The sequence below is a fragment of the Eurypyga helias genome, unplaced genomic scaffold, assembly GCF_000690775.1.
Source record: "Eurypyga helias isolate BGI_N326 unplaced genomic scaffold, ASM69077v1 scaffold23210, whole genome shotgun sequence".
Lineage (NCBI taxonomy): Eukaryota > Metazoa > Chordata > Aves > Eurypygiformes > Eurypygidae > Eurypyga > Eurypyga helias.
In genome coordinates, this window is record NW_010224082.1 from 1 (window position 1) to 18,337 (window position 18,337).

The window sequence follows — 18,337 nt, forward strand, 5'->3', positions numbered from 1 at the left end:
CACCGACAAAGATGTTAAACAGTTGTTAAACAAAATATGAACAGCTGAATTCAGACTCTCTTTTGAAAACTTTCTATTTACAGAACTCCTGGTGAGAAGCTATAAAAAGCATGTAGGGTTGGGTGCCCACCTTACAGTGTTAGTAATTATAATTTCAGTGCATGGCACTGGGTTCTAATGATAAAGTACTCGATAAAGTACTCAATAAATTACCTAGTTTTCATCTACACTAAGCCTCCTTATCCTGCCACAGGTAATAGATCTGAGTGTGAATAGAAATGTTGTCTTAACATTTCTCAGATTATTACGTTCATTAATTCATCAGAAAGGTAACGTACAGCCTTATTTTTTATGTTTGAATGCCTTTTTTTTGTGTTTAGTAGATTAGGTTTGAAACCTAATTTTAAAGTAATTTTAAAGTAATTTTTCAGATGCTTCATCATAATTTCATGCATTGTTTACAATAGAATATAATTATTAGAAGCTTACTTTTCATTATATTAGCATGCTTATTCTTTAAATCTGGCAAGAACCAAAATTTTTCAACAGTCATACTGAGTACATCCATATGGTAAATTATGTAATTTTTTTAAGAGCCTAGAAAAGCAGCTGAAGTTGAACAATAGCACCTTTAGTCGTCAGCTGGCAAATGAGAACCAAAAAGCTGTGGAAGCTGGGATAATTACAAGGAACTTGCAAATGGAAATTAACTCTCTTCACCAAAAAATTAAGGTATACAAGATTTTAAACAGGTTTCTGTTCCCAGAAGAAAATTTGTTATTAATGTTACTATTCCTTTTGCCTCTTGTATTATTTAGTCATGAAGTTTTTGTTTCCTAGTCTACCAAAAAAAGGTCAAAATATCAAATGATGAAATTATTATAGGGTCTGTTTGTCAGAAGTTCAAAGTTGTTCAATAAGTAATTGAAATAGATGTTAATGCACCAGAATTTGAACAAATAACACACACCAAGCTGTTACCATTTTGATAGATCTAGGTCAATATAGTCATCTACTAACTTTAAATGAGCTCCCTTACGAAAACACTTTCAAATCAAAATTAGCCAAATATTACAGTCTGCAAAACTAGAGTTTAACAAAAAGACTTACGTAAATGTTTCGATGGTTTGTTTAAATTCCAGCTTGGTTTTTAGATAAATATTTTTGGGACAAATATGTCCATTTCAACTCTTCCTGTGATGCTTGTAAACCAAACATAGAGGAAAACCTGAAAGTGACACTGAACAGAAGTAGACACAAAGCTGCCGTGAATGGTGTGTCATATGAGCGCTAACCCAGAAAAACAGCACATATTCCAGACAACGTGAAAACCTTTGTGGCTTTTTAACAATTTGAACTGTGTTTGTAACACAGGTAAAATACACGTCTTTATTTCTGCGTAAGGTGGCTGGTCCATCTGCCCATCCCACTAGGGAGCTTTCTCTTCCTAAACAGAATCAAACGTCTGTGAAAAATACTACGGGGAGTTCACCCAGACGTTAAAAAGGGCAGAAAAGGCAATTCCTGAGGATTCACGGAGATTTGCATTTCCGTACAGGGTCATTGTTTGTCCCTCCTGCCTATGTACCGGGTGCCAGAAACTTCCCTCCTGACAGTTGGCAGCAGGCAGGCTGTAAAATTGTTCCAAAATGCAAATTCTTCTGAAGTATGTTTCTCACCTTCACGCTTCTCTAAAGTATTTCCATTTCATGTGTTTCCCACAGTTTTCTATCTGTGCCCAGTTATATCGTTGTATACATGTCATACTTAGATTCACAAAATCTACTCTATTACCACCAAGAACACCAGGCATGCTTATTAACCTTATTCTGTGCCACAACAGAGTTTATTCTTACCAATTCATAGTTTTGGGCTTATTCAGACTATCCAAGATATTCAGCCTCACTTTCAGGACAATTGCTGTTTCCAAAGTAAATGCAGCTCCTATTTTTCACACTAAAAACTGCGAAGGTGAGAGTGTCACTGAAATCTCTCTTCTGCCTTTAAGATAGATTTCAGTAAGGAAGGGGGACTTTTGCAAAAAAAAATTTAAAAGTCTGAAGTTGATGTCATCTCCCAAGCAAATAGCCTGTGAAACAGAACTGAGCACATTGCATCCAAAGGCACTGAGTAAATAAATATTTTTAAAAAAGGAAGTAGAGCAAAAAATTAGACTGAAAAAAAAAAACCCTCAGAACAGCAGATGAAAAAATCATGAGAGAAAATTTCATCTTCGGAGCGCAGTGTTGTGAAAAAGATCATGTAGGTGTACAGATGTGTTCTTAGCCTTAAGAAGGGAGAAATTTGATTTGGCTCATGAAAGAAAATGACGGATTCCTATTTATGTAAATGACAAAGTCACCACACGGCCTGGCACAAAGCAGAATCACTGACAGTTTTTCCCAATGTGGGAAAATTAAGTTGGTAAAAAGTAATTCTTAATGCATACTACAAGTTTAATAGTGTTTATTTCTGCTTAGGAAAAGGATCAGCAACTTTATGTAAAAAATATCTATGCAAATCGGATGCCTCGAATCCCAAAAGACAAAAGTGGTCTGGTACCTCATGAAAAAAGTACGTGTATATTCCTTTTCCTTTCTTGTTTAGTTATGCAAAACTTACATTGTTTCGTAACTGGGGCATATATTCCAAAATGAAAGCCAATATAGTACTTTATACGGGATAAAAATATTCTGTCACATGTAATTTAAAGAGAAGTGCTTGGTATTTTGCTCCTTTATTTTTTGAATACAAATAGACAACCCGTTTTTAATATTTAACCCAATTTTCAACATGAACAGTGCTTAGCATACATAGTTTTAGTATACTAACAGTGACACTGAAGTAGTAGTGCTGCTATTTTAAGTGTCTATTTGCATCAAGAGCTGTTTGCCCATTTGTTTTTTAACAAGGTGAAGCTATCGGTCCACAAAGCTCTTGCAGACTAATTTTTGTTCAGGCTGTTCCCTCCGACGTGTCCTGGAGAAGTGGCCACGCTAGACCTGCAATTGCCACAACCTGGCTCACTAACCCACAGCACCTCACAAACGACCCTCCTGTAGCAGGTTCCTATTTTCAGTGCAGACTTTCCAAGTGCTCTTATAGGAGCAAAAATAATGAATTTAATTGGTTCTTTAAAAACTGTTTTCTCATCCTTGGACCCTCTAACTTGGAAATGATAGCAGAGATGTTCACAGAATCACTGAGGTTGGAAAAGACCTCTAAGATGATCCAGTCCAACCACCAACCCAACACTACAATATCCACTAGACCATGTCCTCAAGCACAATCTCTACACGTTCCTTGAACCCCTCCAGGGATGGTGACTCCACCACTTCCCTGGGCAGCCTGTTCCAATGCCTGACCATTCTTTCAGTGAAGAAGTATTTCCTAGTATCTCACCTCCTTTCCGGTAGCTGTAGAGAGCGATAAGGTCTCCACTCAGCCTCCTCTTCTCCAGGCAGAACAACCCCAGTTCCCTCAGCCGCTCTTCATAAGACTTGTTTTCCAGACCCTTCACCAGCTTTGTCACCCTTTTTTCAAGGTCCATTACCGAAGCTCCTACAGCTTGCATGTTTTTGGGATGAAAGGAGAGGAGGAGTTTTCAGACGCAAGGTTTAGGAAGTTTAAAGGCCAGTCTGTGATCATACTGTCAGATTACCCGAGAAAAGAGAATGTTTATCCTCCATAGTACTTTGTTTTTTAGCGTAAGTAAATTTAAATGGGCAACCAGAGATTGTAATAACCCAACTTTGTATATCTTCTCAATTGATCTATCCACAGAATTGATGTTACTTAGAATAATACAGTAGAATGATAGGAAAGAACAATAGAAAGTTAATGCTATCAAGGAAGAAACAGCTCTTTAGTAAAGAATATTTCTTTCACATGGATGCTCAGGCAGGTACTGGAGAGAAGTATCTCTGCCTATAATGAGGCAGTTGAATCCCACACAAGGTAGTTGCTTTTGGGTATCAGGAAAAAATTCTTCACTAAAAGGGTTGTCAGGCAGTGAACGGGCTGTCCAGGGAGGTGGTTGGGCCACCACCCCTGGAGGGATTTAAGTGTGGATGAGGCGCTTAGGGACATGTTTTAGTGGTGGCATTAGCAGTGTTAGGGTAAGGGTGGGACTTGATGATCTTAAAGGTCTTTTCCAGCCTAAAAAATTCTATGATTCTATATGCTAACTTGTCTGTCAAACGTTCCGAGAGCAGCTACCTTGTGTGGGATTCAACTGCCTAATTACAGGCATCCAGTGCCATTTGAGATGTCCCAGCACATTCTGCCTGGTCTTGTAGTTGTTCCAGAAGGACACGGGTGTCCCATTGGCCTCGTGTAATGTCAGCCAGCCTTGTGCGGATACCGTGCATACTCAAGGGCATCTCAGATAGCACGAGGCGCCTGTGTTCAGACAAGTGGATCCCTCCCCTTGAACTGAGGGAGCAACACCTAAAAACAATTACAAATCATACAAGAATTGTTATGTTGCCCATATGCTCACTACATTCATCCGGGACAAAAATGTTGAATAAGAGAGTTTTCTTGAAGCACTTGCAAATTTCTCATTGTCATATGCTTTAGAAGTAGTATCTAGAATTTACTAATAAATGTGTTTTACACAGAAACTAATAAACAGATATCAAGTGCTTTCCCCACACTGAAAGCAGTATTTTGCCTCCCACTGTGGATCATAAAGGTTCTGTCAGTATCCTAAAGGAGACCTTTCTGCTCAACAAACTTGCACCCTTAATTTTAGATGATGATCAGAACACTGACCTGCCTGGGTTGAGTGCCTCAGATATTTATTCCTGCTCCTAAACTGAAGGAGGAGTTGGAACTTTCTTCCTCTGGATACAGAAAATGGTAGCAAACATATCTGCTGGGAAGTACAGAAAAGCACTTAAAGTTTACATGGTAGCAAACATATCTGCTGGGAATATTGCAGATGCCCACAGAATTCTTTGAATTGTGGCATCAGTACAAAGCCTTATGGTTCCTTATTTCTTTCCTCTTTGCTGCCTGTGGAAATCCACTACTTTGCCTTAACTAAAAGTGAACTGTGGTGAAAAGGTTGGTTATTCAAGCTGTAAAATTAAAAAACACCAATTCCTACTTCTCATTCCAAGTCAGACATGGTTTTTTAGGAAGCTCTGCATTCCAGTTTTCGTTACATCACATAACCAGCTGTGGGTTTTTTAATTTTCCTCACTTGTACATTATTATTTAAATGACAGTCCTTAAATCACTCTTGACTATTTAAGTTCTTCTTTTCTTTAAGCAAGATAAGGGAGCTTAGCTGGAGAGAGACCTGATACTTTGTAACGAAAAGTTTGCAAGCAAAGCTGCCTGATCTTTTGATATTTTTGGCCAATAAAGGTTTCATTCTCTGCCAGTTGATGGAAAGATGATTTAGAAATCTAGGACTGGGATTACTGACAATTGTTTTTCCTTTTCACTACTGACTTGAATTTTCCTGTAACAGACTTGGAAAGAGCTCCTTCTTCAAATAGCTATTTTCTGTTCTGCATTTGCAAAAATTTTTACCGAGAGGGCAAGAAAATAAGAAATACGGGACTGCATTTTTTAACACTCCTGATAAATAGCCGAAGGAAGGCTTGCCTAGGTTATCAGAAAGCTCTATGTACGTAAATAGAATTGATTTATCGAATGAAGCTAGTGATTCATAAGCTGTTCACAAGAGCAGTTTGCTGGGCTGAGGGAAGGTGGCACCAGCTCCCCTATGGGTACAGCTCCCCCTAGTTCTGAATCTCAGGAACGCTGAAAAAAACGCTGAGCAACAGCTTCTTGGTTGCCTTTCAAAAGGGAAAACTAATCCCCTCCACATCATCAGAGCCATTCCTTCATGAGTAATCCTCAAATTGGTTATCAACATCCTTTTTTGCCACCAAACTGCAAACATCTGAACATTACCATTTTTATGGAGAGTCTTCCTCTGGTTTCGGAGATGAAAACTGGGGATAAGGGTGAATGTTGACGGAAGTAAGATCACGTTTTCGCTGCTGGGCTAGCGACTTTCTCAGCTACTGCACTCATGTCAAAATGATTCTAAAAATACAATAACAGAGCAATACACTCGCCTTCCCCATCCCAGCCCACCTCCATTCAGCTATTTCTTTCAATGTCTCACTCAATCACTCCCTCGGAATCTCTTTTCAAAGACCACAGATGATACTTCAGACAGACTTAAGCGTTTCCTCTGGAGACTTTGGCTCCATAAAGCCTTACAAAAGTGCTTAACTTTAAGTAAGGTGAGTAACCAAGTCAGATGTCATAAAAGCAAGCATGTTTATTACACTGTCAGATCCAAATTTAGCAGCCTGAAAGCTGAGGCCTCATCCCAGACCTCTTAAATCTACATTAGAATGTTACCACACAAATTAAGCCCATATGGGCTCTAGGGTATAGGCACATTTGTCTGATTTGGCATGTTCTAGCTGAACAGAACTTGGTAGATCTAAAACTTAAGTATATTTATGATGTACAGATGAAAACGCTCAAAAGTCCAGGTAGCTCTGTTTGTGTTCCAGTTTCAGCATTTGTAGATCAGACAGAACAAAGAATTTCTTTATTCAAGGGCATTAAGACATGCAGCAATAAAGCCCCGTTTAAATCCTAGGCCACATACCAGTATTATCAGTCATCAAAGATACCTTTTGTTTATACCAACAATGTAATTCCAGAAACTACTGTATTACTAACAATTGTCCTTTTTCCACAGGTCTTAGTATAAATAGATCAGTACAAGTAGATAAACAGAGTTTTAGATCACTGCTGCTGTCACAGTACCAAACTCAGGAAACAGAAAAAAGTCCGATTCAGCTAACGAAGGTATGAAAGATCTGGGTCCAATCCCTCTCAAATAAGCTGCATGTCATTCTGTAAATTTCAGTAATATGCCTGAATAGCCTGATCTGCCATCTTAACTTCCTAGGATGTGGATTTTGTGTGAATGTTATTACAGAAAATATGTAGGACAGACATTGTGAAACACAGTAAGAATGTAATAGCAGTAGAAATTACTGATCTTTCTGTAAGTATTGCACTGACTGTGTACTTTTAAAAGTCACTGAACAAGTATTCCCTCATTATTTTTACCTTTAATTGCCAATTACAGGAGAACAAGTCTTCAGAAGATAGCAATCAAACAGCTAAAGCAAATGAAGTGGACACAGATGCCCAATGTAGAACAGAAGAGCAATCAACCAAGAAAATACCAAAGCCAGAAACTTTTAATAGAACACGTAGAGGTGGAGTTTCACATTTGTCTCAGAAACTCATTTGATCTTTTTGAAAGTTGAATGAGCCAATGGCGTTGGTAATTTACACGGGCCTGACAGCCGTCAGCTGGCCCCTGACTGACAGGAACTAGCTCAGCAGAGTGATGTAGCAGGAGTCACTGAAATCCAGCTGCTGGGTGGCGCTGCACTGAGCAACACTGCAGGAGCAGAGCAGCTCGGCAGCATAAGGCCCCTTGGTACTGCTGTGCCTCAAGAAGCAGTCCCTCTTATGTTGGTAAAGGTCGGTGCTTTGGCTGTAAAAGTATACTTTAGTTAACACTTCGTTAATTCCACACTAATCCAGTACTGATCTCACATCTTTGGTTGTGATGCTACATCACGGCTGATGTCAACGTGTATTTCTGGCTCAGGATCTGCTGCTGAGAAAGGAAAAAGGCTTCTTCAAGGGCTGTGAGTATCTCCTCATTACGATGATCACTGTAAATAGATTTTATAAATCTATTATATAGTATCTATATATAATATAAATCTATATAATAAATCTTAGCCATTGACTGTGTTCTCACAGAGAAGTTGTATGTGAGGGACTCATCTATAAACACCTTTATTTAGAAGAAATAATTATATATAGAATGGAAGAAAGAAGGAGCCAGTCCATCTACTACTTAGAGTTTTTCTTTCTAGAAAAGAGTCATGTTATTTTCATTACATCAAGGCTTGTAGAAAGAACTGAGATCCGAATGCCAAATACTTCAGAAACTGTAGGAGACATTAGTGACCTAAAGGTCACACGTTCAGAGAGGTGAAGCGGGTTGTTGAGGTCACTTCCCAGATCACTAACAGAGCTACCATTCTGGAATGCGTTAACTCCTGGGTTTTGTGCTCCGCCTTTTCAGCCCGCAGCCTTTCCCAGACCCCACCAGATACCCAAAGTCACGATTTGTCTTTGAAATTCCATTTCAAAGTTGACAGAAAACAGGGCTCCCGATCCTGCCCGTGAATCTCTCTCCTCCCTGTTTGCCACACTCTCCTCCAGCTTTCTCCCACTGCCAATATTAGACCTACTTACTGAAGCCTTACTTAGCTACTTTAGTTACTGCACCTTCATGTTTCTCCTTTAAGCTTGGATTCTATCTCATCTTGGAGGGACTCTGAGACTCTCCAAAGCACGGCATGTACTGCAGTTTGTCCCCTGCAGCAGACAAGTGTATTTACTGCAGGCATTCCCCATACACATAGCTTTTTCTACTAAAAAGTGGAGCCGACTCACTCATCGGCTAGAGAGTTGCAGTACGTTCTGCTCCACGCAACAAGTAACTGTGTTGTAAACTAAGAGAAAGAAAATCATATGTATATTTAAATTCCATACAAAAGCAAGAAATTTACGAGTTCAGATCTCATGGGGTTTCTCAGTCACATTGCACGTGACTTTTCTGGCCCTATATTTAGCCATTCCTGATTATATCTGCGTACTAATTCATGTAATAAATATAATTAAAAAGGTAAAAATAAAGACGTTTACATAGATTCAGTGGCACCATGATCTTGCTTAAATCTTGCCCCATCCTGTTACACTTACTAGTAAACAGCACTGTCATAACCCATCGATAATAACTATGTCAGCACTGAAATAAGGGAAGTGAAACTTGCTCTCATTAACGCTTCATATATCTGCATACTAATTCATGTAATAAAATTAAATATAATGAAAAAGGTAAAAATAAAGATGTTTACGTGGATTCAGTGGCACCATGATCTTGTTTAAATCTTGCCCCATCCTGTTACACTTACTAGTAAACAGCACTGTCATAACCCATCGATAATAACGATGTCAGCACCGAAATAAGAGTAGTGAAACTTGCTCTCATTAACGCTTCATGATTCCACGTTCCTAGGCAAATTAAGAACATTCCTAAACACTACAGTACTTCATTTTATAGTATTTAAGGGAGGGCAGACTACTGACGGAAGAATACACGTGTTTGGAATTTATGAAAGAAGAAAGAGACGCGGATTTGCTTAAACAGGAGCTGAAAAGACGGATGAAAATGGAACAAACTCCTCTAAGTGACAGTGTGAAAGAGAACAGTCAAGAGGAAGATGCAGCGGAAGAACACAAAAAAGAAGAAAAAAAGCCAGATGAACAGCTCAGTAACAGGGAGAAGGCAGGGAATAAGTGCGTAATTCCAGGTACAAGAAACAAAACACCCATTAGGCTGGAAAAAAACCCCATATTCTCAGAAACCACAGAGAATTTGCATCACGAGCTTCTCACATCAGGTACGAAGGCACAGGCAGGCCACCTGCCCGCCCACAGACACACAGGTCAGGGCGGCAGAGGAGCAGCGGAATCTAAAGTGAGAAATTCCTCTGGGCTACACGAACCATGTTTTGGTAAAGTTACGGCAGCAAGGCAGAAGGACAGCCCCGCTGAAGCGGAAGGATGCGCTCATGTGACACTTGCTGAAAGGCAGAAGTCTTATGAAAGAACTCTTTGGCCCAGGCTGTCTTTGCAGAGACAGCCATTCAAGTTCTAACAGGAGAGGAATGAAGAAAGAGAAGTGAAAGGGTGCAGGCTTACACAAGCCAGATGTCAAACCACCGCTGCTAGTTGATAATGGAAAGCACCTGACACTACGGAAGTCATTATGAACAGCCTCACGAGAATACACAAACTATTTCATTTGGTATTAAATACGTTGACTTATCTTTAGACATATGGATCATTTAAAACTTTCCTTTTTAAAAAAAAACCCAATGTTTTTACCTTCATTAAGTGCATATTAAACCTTACACGTACTGAGAATTTCTTTCAGTGATTTTTCCAAAATAACAGTGAAATCAGTTGTCACAAAAGATCACCCTTCTGTTCTCGGCCCGTGTGCACACCTGTGCCTGCATGTGCATCTTGGTAAGACTGAGTGCCTTAACAATCATGACATTTTTACCTGTTATCAGGTGTCTAGGTTAGTCCTGGTGTTAACATTCCCAGTTTTCTGCATTGTCTCTGCAGGCTAAATTTTGAAGCTGATACTTGTTAGCCAGCTGCAGCCCGTGATCTGCTTTCATAAGGTTCGTTATTGGGTTAGCACCAACAATGCAATAGAAGAATTTTTTATTTTCTTCACTCCTGAAATCACTTCCAGGATTCCCACATAATAAAAATAATTTGCTATTACATTGTTTTCACTAGCATTATAAAGATCTGAAGCTTCATTCTTTTCCACTGTTAGAACTTACCAAAGCAGTTTGCCTGGTAACTTCCACAGCTGACATCCAAAGATGAATGTGCAAGAGTAAACTATTGTTTTGGAGAAGTCAGGCATATCCAGTTCTCAAAACGCCTTTAAAAATCCCGTGTTTAAGGTTATGTAAGCAAAGGTAGGAGAACTGTGTTTTGTTCCTCGCAGTAATTCATGACACGTTCACTAAAATGTGAAATTAAGGAAAACTATGCCTATTCTATAAATATTTAAAGAAAGCTCTTCCAAAAAAACTTCAAAAAATTACACTGCAAAAGGTGTTTAAGACATTTACATCTGAACCCACTTGTAGCGTCTCTTTCCAAAATTCTGAAGGTTTTTCTTGAAGTAGTGCTGAAGCTGTACAGTGGACACGTGTCCAAGAAGCACAACTGTGCAGTCAGATGTTAACGGAGGGGCCCGTTTGCCTTTACTCACCCCAACGTTTGACCGGAGCAGCCAACAAACCACCGATGCGATGGCCCCATGGTACGTGTGGATAAACAGCGAGTGCCTTTGTGAAGACTGTGCACAATGCTGCTTTTCTTGGCTTCGCTGTGCTGAACTCCGAAACACGCTAAGCAGAAACATCATTAGCCACATCTTCAGACTCAGAAATATGTCAATGTCACAGTTAAATAATCTGTCCTGAAGACTTAAAAAAATAATTAGGCCTGTTGATTCCAACAGTACCACCTTATGCAAGAACCTGGGGGGTGGGGCATGTTGTTGGTTTGGGGTTTCTTTTAGGAAAACTGTAATTAACATTGAAAAATGGATTAGAAAACTTGAGATGGGTTGAAAAGCTTTATTAACAAAAACACAATTATAATAACATTCTATCACACCACTTTTTTTCCTCGATGATACTTAATGCATCTATTTCCGTCTTGACTAAACCTAATACCTAACAGAAAAAACAATTCTTTTAAAATTAACATTTAAAAAAAAAACATTTCATGCAGATAGATATATACACACATACACCACGGATCATGACCTTTTGAACTGATCTCTAAATGCCACGCTCATTATGGAGGGGGCCTAGCCCCTCCCTGCAGGAAGGCAAAGGACCTGGAATAACAGCATTCAGAAGCAGAACCGGAATCGCCAAAGCCCCTCACAGGAGGGGAAAATGTCCCCTGGAGCTGTCTTCAGGCTCAGTCAAAAAAAAAAAAAAGGATATGTGGAACAAGAACTTCATAAACCAGCTGTGTGGCTCATTGGGCAGCAATGGTGGGGCAGCGGATCGCTGCAGCACGGCAGATAACGCAGCTCTGTCGCGTTCTACAGGCACAGCATTGGGAAGGATTCTGACCTCCGTTACATTCAGAGTATTGCGGCTGTTTCCTGTACCCAAATACAGCAAGAAGGATTACTCCAAACCAGAAAACTGTTTTCCCTCCTCCTCGCTACCACTCTGTTACTGCTTTAGACATTTAAATCACTAATTTGCCTTTTTACACTTGCACAGCTGCGCGGGGCTGCCCTGGGCTGTCGCTCGTGCCAAAGCCCTCAGAAACACCGTCCTCTGAAGGAACAGCGCCGTCTTCTGCTTCTTAACATGGAGCTTTGGAAGGTTGGCCAGAGCCTTCCTCCCAAAATCGTTTGGAAATTCCTGGGCAACTTGAGGAAATCGTTCTAGTGATCCTCACCCAGTATGGGAAGCAGAAGAGGGTGTCAAGAAGGAAAGGTCAGTTATCAAAAACAGTAGGAAAAAATTCCACTGTTCAGTGAATTTTAAGTCAGGGAGGACAGAGGAGCCAGCTGTCCTGTATCTGGCAACTGAGTTTCTTGAGAGATCAAAGGTTGATTCTGCCTATGTATGTCAAGAATGCATTTTCTAAGACAGCCCAAAAATCCAGCAATCCCGGTGTAAAAACGTAACAAGGAGGAAACTAATTCTGTTTTATGCTAAGCCAACCAACCACCTACCTCTTATCCTCCAGTACCACTTCAGTACCACTTGTCTCCACAGATGATCCCACCACCTTTGTGTGAAACTGCCACGCTATATGGCAAAAAAACAGCAAAGCTCCAAAAATTAATCCTTCATGCCAGTGCATTTCCAACTCAGAAATACAAATCCAATGCTTTTTAGATTTTGGTGAATGTGCCTTGACAAAGTCTTAGGATTCTGCCATGAATAAGTGTTCACACTTGTCGAAACAGACACAAAATGAGGGTCTATATTTGAAAACTGAACAGTAAATTGAAAAGCAACCTGAGAAAAGATAAAATAAATCAAAAGGAATGCTGACTGATACCCAAATGAAGTAAGAAAGATTATCTCAGACCTGGTCTCATGAAAGACAATGGTTCCCTTTTTTTAATTATTAACTTAAAACGGTGATAATGAAAATGTAGTTGAGGACTCCATGGATTTGTGGGATTCCTTCAGCTGAAAGGGTGCAGCACGATAGCTACGACTTTATTGCAAACCACAAGCCAACAGGTGATTCCCACACCACCTGAAAGAGATAAGAAGCGTGATTTGGATCACTGCATCAATAACCCTGAAGCAAGCGTCTGAGAACAACTCTGGAAGTATAAAAAATGAAACTTTGGAGTCATGACAGGAACAGGAACAAAACATCTTTCTTTTTCTATACAAATGTCTCTCTTCATAGGTGGCAGCTAATGCCTTGCTGGGCCTGAGAAAACCTGAAGACTGTGTGGGGAAAAAAAGCGTACCAAGTCACATGAGCATGAGACAAAGTGTGGTATATCCAACCCACAGCTACAAACACTTGCTCTGTGCCTAACGGAAAACGGTTAAGGTGCTGAAGTTAAAGGCTTGGCAAGTAACAGAATACTTTGCTAGAACCTAAATTCAAGATCTGAGTGGTAAAAAGGTAAATTTCCTCCTAAATTTAAATTGGTCTTTTAAAAAGTATTAAATTCATACTTCTTTCCCCTCACTCCCCGTACAGCTACACAGAAAAAGGCTACACAGACCTTCTCTACTGACCCAGACACCCGGCACTGCTGCGTTAAATGGCCCCGTCGTTCTAACCAGCAGCACAGAAATCTGTATTGGTATGATGGACTGGAGAATGTGCCCTGACTGGAAAACACAGCACATCCATACTGCAGACTACATGGACTCATGCTGCATAGTACAGAACCAAAGAACGGTTTGGGTTGGAAAGGACCTTAAAGAGCATCCAGTTCCAACCCCCCTGCCGTGGGCAGGGACACCTTCCACTAGACCAGGTTGCTCAAAGCCTCATCCAGCCTGGCCTTGAACACTTCCAGGGATGGATGGATATATGAATACATGTATGATCTGTGAAACCCCAGCAGTTTATAAGAAACACAAGTAAGCAATATAGAACTGTGAAGTATTTGCCCATTTTTAAACCCAATTCTACTCTTGCAGTGGACTCCTCAATATAAAAATATTTCTGATTGGAAATCTCTAGAGTCTATTCTATATAGATAAACCTGCTCTGATTGAGAAGAAATAAAAATTACAAACAGCCCATTTCACCGTCAGGTAAATAAATGGGAATGGAATACACAGGGAACGGCTAATGAAATGTTTGAAACTCTGCCCTGTGTTAAGGGAGCTAGAAGAACCGTGCAGAAGCAGTGGTTTCAATCTAGGTATGCTCTCCGTCGCTACGGTGGTAGCATCCGCGTGGGCTTGGGAAATGCATTTTTCCCCCTGTGCGGTCCTTACCTGCTACCCCCGTGGGAAAGGCTACCAAGCGCTCCAGTGGAGCAAGCCACTTGCTTGGAAGCACTGTAACCGGCTCCGAATAGTACTTCCAAATCAGAGAGATCATCAAGGCAGCCTAGAATTAAAATTTTTATTAGCCTGGATAATAATACACATAATAGTACGTTTCCACCGCTATTTTGAAACAGTAAAGAACAACTTCTGACTAAAGAGGATAGATTCTTTGATATGTCACATCGTTCTCATGCAAGTTCAAAATATTTTTAAACTCAGCGTGACCTTAAGTTTATACATAATGTTAAGAGGCAGCAGTGAGATGCTGGAAAACGCTGCTTTCTTTTGAGGCCCTGGTTCCAATCTGGCACAGAAAAACACAGTAATGGTTAAATTCTGGTGACTGTTTCCAGCCATAATCCTTGCCCGCCACACATCCCACTAGCTTTACCACTGCCCTAAGGACATCTTCGGGCTGACCACCATCGTTCTTATTAGCAGACAATTCTTTGGCATCGGATCTGAACTACAGAGATGATCTGATGAGGCACCGTGGGGAAACGTGTGGCAGCCGTAAGTGGAGATCTGCATCCTCAGCAAACGCACATTTTGCTTTCAAAAACTTAGGTAAAATATATTTGCTTGTATTGGAACTCTCCTGGGTCCAGTGCCACGGCACTGGACCCCCAAAACAGTGATTTAAGAGCTAAGACAAACTCCTGTCTTCTCATCTCAAAACCAGAAACAGAGCTAAAATGAAACTCAAAACCCCTTCCATCCACAACCACCAGACCTTATCGGCAACACCTCTCCCTTCTGTTTCAAGAAACTCTTTCCGTTTGGCATGCACTGCGCCACTGGAAGGCCGAACACCCCTGTGACTAATTGTCGGCTAATAAATGCAGGAGGGCGTTCTAACACTACCGAGGATTTGGTTTAGTAATTTGTATTCATAATAAAATATTTACTTACTTGTAAGATGTAGAATACAATATTTATAACCCACTTTATTTTGGCTAATTGGGCAGTTCGTGCTTTCACTGTTGAAAGAAAAGTATTACTCTGCATTATTTATAAGTGAATTATGCTTACATAAAACTAGTAATTTATTAATATTTCATTCTTCAGATCAGGACATTACACTGTTTAAAAATCCCTTTTCAAGTGACTCACAGCTATATTGCAAGTACCCTTCTGCAAGCAAGCGCTCGCTCCCTACCACACCACACTGTCTTATTAACGCTACTATGAAGAGTTGCAAAACGCTGATATCCTAGACAGGGAAACGCCACGCGTGATCGGGAACACTGTTCCCAAATGAGAACAGTCACTGTGACTACTCATTTAAGAATCTGCTTTAGATGAAGCACAAAGCAAATTTGTCCCTTTCCCTGACAGGGAGAACGACGCTTTAGTAGATGCACTTGTTGCTTCATTTCACTCAGAAACACAGTCAAGACAATTCCTTCACTGAACGAGTCTTGCTCTGGTTCAGTATTAGAACTTAATCATGCCTGTGGTTCTCCTGTTACACTTTCTCAGTCCAATATGAAGCAGCCCAGTGAAGACAGCACATCTTCAAACATAACGGCGACCTGAAGTTTTCTACATCATCACCACTGGTTCCTCAGTTAACTACTTAAATCTAGTTTAATTGAGATTACCAGGTTAATACCACTGCTACTGAAAGCCATCCAAAGCTGCCAGTTGTGAATAGAATCATAGAATCACAGAACGGTTTGGGTTGGAAGGGACCTTAAAGACCATCGAGTTCCAACCCCCCTGCCATGGGCAGGGACACCTTCCACTAGACCAGGCTGCTCCAAGCCTCATCCAGCCTGGCCTTGAAGACATCCTGTTCTCCAATCACGGACATCCCTCCACCCTGCACAGCAAAGGCAGACAAAGCCAGTCACTCTCCCGTCCTGTTAGGACCAGTTAGTGAGTTTGGGCAGAGACAAGAGCAAAAGCTCAGGTGCCAGAAGTTTACCTGTACTTTCTACCCCAAGACAGTGGGTTGTGCTGGTGTAAAAGCACTGCAGCTTTATCGCAAGGGCTGCTGAAAAAGGGAGGGAGGGGCAAACAAACCCTGGAAATGGATTAAGAGGGGCGGAGAAAAGTTGGAGAAACATACTAATATTGAAAACACGGTTGGAAAAACGTCTTTCTGAAACTAGACAAGGGAGTAAACATTGCACTCTACCATGAGTTTTGAGCTTGTCTGTCATTTTGTTAATCTTCCTCTCCAGGCGGGCGTATCTCGCAAACTCATCCATCATACTAATGGTTGAGAGTTCTTGCTTCATGTTCTGAATTTCTGCTCTCATTTGGGACTCCTGCTCTGCATCCTTTTGTAACAATCTGAATACCTAAGAAGTGAAGAAATAGCATCAGTTATTGATCAAGAATCCTGTTGGTTCTCTTTAATACGTATAAAGCATGATCACCTCTCTACACACTCAAAAACCCCCCATAAGGCAAGACCCCTTCAGCAAGACACAGGCAAAACATTGGCTTAACATCTGCAACATGTTCTAAAAGCCAAAGAATTTTTCCTCTCTTGTTCTGACTGAAGCAAACCAAAAAGGTCATAGAAAATTGTTCCTGTAGAGCAGTGATTTTCAACTTTTCTACAATGGCTAACTGCGTTTTCCTTCTCTGTGACTTCCTTCATCTCCTCATCTCTCCACTCTCGATGCTGCTGCCTTCTGATGCCTTTCAAAACGCCCAGGCGCTGCCTGCCACTGCATCCTGCACTGAACTGCTGTCATCAGGGCCTACTTTGGATCGCAAGCACTGATAAACGCAGGAGAGGAAGGACCAGGGAACCACTCCTCTTCCCAGCTACAGCAATGCCCTTTACTCATTCATGATCACCATTTCCAGCTCCAGCAGCCTCTGCATGTGTCTAAACTGATTAATGTGGATATTTTATTCACTAAAGCCCAATTTTAGACCTCACCAACTGGGAATCACTCCTCTAGATTACAGATGGCCTCATCTGGGCTGTTAAAAGCACACACATGGCCACACTGGCTGAGAGCTGTGATCCATCTGGCGCAGTGTCTCACCACTGCCTCAAAACCAGAAACACAAATCTGCGTTAGTTAGTTTTCTCACAGAAATGTAAAAAAGTAATTGCATGTTGTGGTAGCTTCACACACGTTCTCTTACTCTCCTACTTTCTTTCCATGAGGCACCACCTGCTTGTTGGTTCGTGAACTCCTTTTACCTTAGAAATGAAGACACAAAGAACTTGAAATCTTTTTCTTGCTGTTCCTTGGCAAATCTTTCTAGCTTTCTCAAGACACCTAACATTTTTTCCCCCCACAAACGATGCTGTCAGTACTGCAGTTAATGAGAACATTGCAGTACTTAATGTCAGGAGCCACAGCAGGAAGCGGAGCAGAGATTTTCATTAGTCATCTATAGCAACACTGAGTTCAGCTTCCCAAATTGCTAGGGGTAATTTATGTTGTAAAGCAGTTTTATCCATTATCAGACAGTGTGCTCTGACCTGTGTGATGGTTATTTACGTGAAAGGGGAGAGTGACAGGTATTTTAGCGTGCTTGCTCACACGCAAGTTTATTTGGCAGTCACAGTGTTTCTTGGTCCGTAATTCTGTCATCCATGTTTCCACAGAAACGCTTAAGGTCAGACCAGGGGACATCCTGATCAGCGATTGCAACTTAAGGTTTTTCTCCTAGGATGCCCAACTCTTTAATCCCTGTATTCACTGACCTCCCTTCTCCACAATGGAGATGTCCAGCTGTTGAAAACACAGAAGACTGAGCAAAGCTATCCTTTATACTCCCTGCAGTGTTCTACGGGCTGGAGCATCAGCAGCACCTTTTAAGACACTGGTAACCCAGAACCTGGCTCCAAAGGCCTGCTAACCCAGGCTGCTGGCCCACTGCCTCGGGGGCAGGCTGCACCATCTCCAGTTCTTCCCAGTGTCAGCCCCTCATGCTTCTCCCGTCCTGGGTGAGGCACAGGACTAGGCCCCGCTAGTCACAGCTGAGGGTACCGCCGGGCACCGGGAGCCCTCCCCAGAGGGCACCGCTCCCCTCACCTCTCGGCTGCCAGACAGGAGTGACGCCACCTCCGCAAGGGCCCCCGTAACGCCCCATCCCGCGGCCTCGCCCCCTCCTCAGCC

General features: G+C 41.3%; 2 protein-coding genes across 2 annotated transcripts; one reads left to right on the forward strand and one right to left on the reverse strand.

Annotated features, from left to right (window-relative positions):
- Positions 1-594: 594 nt before the first annotated feature.
- Positions 595-9,824, forward strand: LOC104516202 (lebercilin-like protein; the record flags this gene model as incomplete). The annotated part of the gene is given in 7 exon segments (XM_010160458.1): positions 595-732; positions 2,481-2,574; positions 6,740-6,849; positions 7,136-7,268; positions 7,830-7,831; positions 9,200-9,729; positions 9,731-9,824. Coding segments are annotated over 7 exon segments (1,101 nt in total), but the record flags the coding sequence as incomplete, so codon positions are not given.
- Positions 9,825-12,898: 3,074 nt separating this feature from the next.
- WRB (tryptophan rich basic protein) lies at positions 12,899-16,555 on the reverse strand. The gene is made up of 4 exons (XM_010160448.1): positions 16,384-16,555; positions 15,153-15,220; positions 14,187-14,301; positions 12,899-12,972 (listed from the first exon to the last, which is right to left on the reverse strand). The coding sequence occupies exons 1-4, from the start codon at positions 16,505-16,507 to the stop codon at positions 12,899-12,901; spliced, it is 381 nt and encodes a 126-aa protein (XP_010158750.1). The 5' UTR covers positions 16,508-16,555.
- Positions 16,556-18,337: the final 1,782 nt, after the last annotated feature.

Bases quoted from the DNA above. Each gene is read 5' to 3' on its own strand.
- WRB (XM_010160448.1), bottom strand. From the start codon at position 16,507: ATGAGAGCAGAAATTCAGAACATGAAGCAAGAACTCTCAACCATTAGT. The intron at 14,302-15,152 runs GTAAGTAAATAT...TTTTAATTCTAG, and splicing joins TTGTATTCTACATCTTACAA to GCTGCCTTGATGATCTCTCT. The intron at 12,973-14,186 runs GTAAGGACCGCA...TATCTCTTTCAG, and splicing joins CTTTCCCACGGGGGTAGCAG to GTGGTGTGGGAATCACCTGT.